The following is a 4,277-nucleotide window of genomic DNA, read 5'->3' as shown; positions in this document are numbered from 1 at the left end:
TGAGGATCCCCAGGGGCCATGGGGCTCTTTTCTTGCATATGGCGCACGCGAGCGGACAAGCATGTACAAACTTTCTACGGATGCATATGGCGCACGCGAGCGAGCAAACCGGTGCAAACAACTGGTCTTTTCAAAACATGATATCGTCGTCTCTTTCTTAGCGCCAGCTCCAATGTTTATATACATAACTATGTAGCGCTATAGCTCTTGAACACTGTTTCCTTTGTTACAAAAAAAAAAGTCGCATCGTATTGGTGCAAAGCAGTGTATTTGTCAGCAAGCAAGGTGCCTGCTGCCGCTGCTAAGTGTCAGCCTCTAGTCTATCAGTAAATCTATATCTGACTCTTATAGTAGAGCATGCACCTTCCTTTTTTGGTCATTTTTCCCACAATACAATAATTGTAGCCCTTTCTTTTAGCTTTCTAAATATACTGAAATTATGTTATTTGGTTTTGTTTTCATGGAGAAAAACACAAAAAACAAAAAAAAACGCGACACTTTTGACATTCATTTACCTCATATCTCCACAACAGGAGCACTTCAGAACATAATTCAAACAGATTTGGGAAGCTACAGTGCAGGGCTACAACTTTGGTTTTTTGACCCCTTTTGGAGTTTGGTCATGTGACCACTCTCCTGATTACTAAAAATCACCAATAATATTGCCCAAGTAGCTAATGAAAATCGCAATGATGTTGCCCAAGTAGCCAATGAAATTTCCAATGATATTGCCAAAGGAGCCAATGAAAATCGCAATGATATTGCCCAAGTAGCTAATGAAAATCGCAATGATGTCGCCCAAGTAGCTAATGAAATTGCCAATGATATTGCCCAAGTAGCTAATGAAAATCACAATGATATTGCCCAAGTAACTAATAAAATTTCCAATGATAATGCCAAAGGAGCTAATGAAAATCGCAATGATATTGCCCAAGTAGCTAATGAAAATCACAATGATATTGCCCAAGTAGCTAATGAAAATCACAATGATATTGCCCAAGTAACTAATAAAATTTCCAATGATATTGCCAAAGGAGCTAATGAAAATCGCAATGATATTGCTCAAGTAGCTAATGAAAATCGCAATGATGTCGCCCAAGTAGCTAATGAAATTGCCAATGATATTGCCCAAGTAGCTAATGAAAATCACAATGATATTGCCCAAGTAACTAATATAATTTCCAATGATATTGCCAAAGGAGCTAATGAAAATCACAATGATATTGCCCAAGTAGCTAATGAAAATCACAATGATATTGCCCAAGTAACTAATAAATTTTCCAATGATATTGCCAAAGGAGCTAATGAAAATCGCAATGATATTGCTCAAGTAGCTAATGAAAATCGCAATGATGTCGCCCAAGTAGCTAATGAAATTGCCAATGATATTGCCGAAGGAGCTAATGAAAATCACAATGATATTGCCCAAGTAGCTAATGAAAATCGCAATGATGTCACCCAAGTAGCTAATGAAATTGCCAATGATATTGCACAACCAGCTAATGAAATTTCCAATGATACTGGCCACATAATTTATGAAAATCGCAATGATATTGCCCAAGTAGCATATGAAATTTCCAATGATATTGCCAAAGTAACCATTGAAAATCGCAAAATGATATCACCCATGTAGCTAATGAAATATCCAATGATACTCGCCAGACAACTAATGAAAATCGCAATGATATGGCTTTGAAAAGATATGAAATTGGTAATGATAACCACAGGCTACCTTATGAGGGAGGCCCAAAACCTTGCCTACACTTAATGAAAAAGCGCAGCCTTTATGATAATGAAAAAACATGGTAACAGTAATGATTCCCTATCATAAAGAGTGTGGATGGATACACAGGGACCTATAGGCAGTTACCTGTTTTATATGATAAAAGTGGTAGCCACCAGTCCCCGACAATATAGCAAAAATTGAGCAAGAGGTACCTCCGCAATAGCCACACTCATTCGTCGAATTCACATCTTCTTTGCCAGTTCTGGCCTATGTACCCAATTTTCTTTTTGATCAAAGACGACGGTCTCCAGCAACGAATAAAATTTGCGCGATACTACATGGCGAAATTTTTTGATAACGACAGACATTGATGTTTGACTGCTTTAGTTTTAGCTGAAGTACGTTTTTTATTCGTCGTCCGGAGTGTTCATTCGTAATGGCGGTTCTCAGGGTTCTCAGGAAACAACGAGACAATCAATGGTGCGTCTTCTCTTCATTTGATACAACTGAGTGAACAGACGAACTTTAGCGACGACAGATAGCCGTTTCGGATCACAGTTCTGTTGCAACTCAACCAAATCATAATCCGGTTCGGAATCCTCGAAGTGAATCACCCCCAGACATCCTCGCGAAACTAGAAAGAGAAACTGCAGAATTGACGCATTTCCTCAAATCGTGTACCCCCGACATGTCCCAATATTTACACCATTTCATCGGGTTTGGCTGCAAAAACAAGAAATTTTTATCGGTTGCCAATACATGGGACGATAAGGAGGTCAAAGGGTTTTTGAAGGGTGTTTCGGATAGGGGAGAAGTTCCAATGACTCCAATGGAGATGTTGGTTCTTAAAAATCACCTTCGTCGTTACTTCACTTAGCCAATCCTCAAACGCATTATATCACCATTCGCATATCTTGTACCATGAACATCTCGGACAATCTAACATGTTATCACTGTCACTGTTGCCTTTCGTGTACATTTTGCTTTTTTGATTGGCAATACAACTTTGTCTGTACCCTAATAGCGTATTTAAGTCTGATTTAATCATTACGACGATGTCAAGCAACTTCTACATCTTCCATGACTTGATCTTCATCTGCCTACTGACGTAGCGGGAATACGTATTTATGTGATTTTTTTGTGAAAGTCGACCACATGCCCTGCGCGTTCGATGGTGGTGTAACTAACAAAAATCAACGATGTCTTTTACCTTACTGGCCAGAAGTAAGGCCTTTCGGCATTTTGCATTTGGAGTGCTGAGCAGGGAATGGTTACTTAGCGCTTAACGAATAGTTGAAGTTTTGAATGGTTGTTGTCTTTGTTTCTTTCTACGTACATCGTCACTGCACCAAACAAGTGACAATTTTAAACTGAAAAGTGGACGTCCACTTTTCAGTTTGAAATTTGTGATTGTTTGTCTCACCTCGACACGTTGACAAGACGTTTAGTGCTTTGAGTTTCCCTCTGTTACGACGACACTCTGTTCTGAAGCGCGGTCTTTGTTAAATGTTAAGATGGTTGTTTCTTGAACTGAGTTGGAGAGAGACTGATGGATACGTTGCAGGAGTTATTCGTATGATGTTGACAGATCACAAGGAAGAGCCTATCTCATTGACGGCGATCTGTTTTATTCGCCAAATAGTCGAAGAGCTATAGACGTCCCCCCTCAGGTCACGAAGCAGGGTGGCGTCGTTAACCCTTTTCTTCAATTTCGACGATATCCTCGATTATCTGCCCTTCAATTGCCTCGATGGTGGACCCCACATTTCGGTTGGATGGCTTTCATACCTCTGAAATTCAGTTTTAGCTGCGTGCCGTTTGATAGGCTACGCTTCATACCGACCCAAGTCACAGATACGAAAGATCTGTTTGCGCTTGATGCTGTCACTGCACAATCTTGGTACCATCTTCAGTACTTTCTGCACGATGTCGCGGTGTTACTGAATCTGCGCTACAAAGTCGCTCTCATTACGCCACATTTACCTTCTGCCTATGATTTCACGAAACCCTTTCGATCGAACTCAGCTGGTCGTCGAAGATTGGCTGAAGCTCGAGACTGGTTCGTTGTGTGGATGACCATTGTATCCTATTTGATGGCTGTAGGAGCCGCTCCAAAGAGACAGTCCAAATACAATGGATTTGGCAACATACCGGGATGGTATCAGATCCTCACCGATGATGGATATGACCAAATATGGTTGAATGGGCTTTGCTCGTCGTGGTTATATCAATTTGATACTCAAATACCACGTGCGGGCACAATTATCGTTTTACTGGACGGATGTTCCAGTCGGCCTACAGTCTCGTGGTTCTGTGACCACAATATAGCGGTGTGGTATCGATGGACCAAAGTGGAGGTCAAAGCGGCGAAAGATCGCAAAGAAATCGAAGCCTTAGCGCCTCTTCCACATCAAATACAAGAAGTGTTAACTTTGTTACACAAAAAGCCGACATGCCGGGAGGAAAGATCCCTCTGCGTCTACTTAACTCGACTATTAAACTCGGCCACTGCGTCGGAAAATACTTTGTGGAGTTCAACAACATTTCAGCA

The 4,277-nt window shown here is 40.9% G+C and overlaps 1 protein-coding gene across 1 annotated transcript; it reads left to right on the top strand.

Moving 5' to 3' along the window:
• Positions 1 to 2,203: 2,203 nt before the first annotated feature.
• Positions 2,204 to 2,603, top strand: LACBIDRAFT_314227 (uncharacterized protein; the record flags this gene model as incomplete). Its single annotated transcript, XM_001877918.1, has 2 exons — positions 2,204 to 2,206; positions 2,256 to 2,603. 2 exons carry the CDS (start codon positions 2,204 to 2,206, stop codon positions 2,601 to 2,603), a joined length of 351 nt encoding a protein of 116 aa, XP_001877953.1.
• Positions 2,604 to 4,277: the final 1,674 nt, after the last annotated feature.

The sequence above is a fragment of the Laccaria bicolor genome, genomic scaffold, assembly GCF_000143565.1.
Source record: "Laccaria bicolor S238N-H82 LACBIscaffold_5 genomic scaffold, whole genome shotgun sequence".
Taxonomy (NCBI): domain Eukaryota; kingdom Fungi; phylum Basidiomycota; class Agaricomycetes; order Agaricales; family Hydnangiaceae; genus Laccaria; species Laccaria bicolor.
This window is presented reverse-complemented; position numbering and strand designations above follow the sequence as displayed.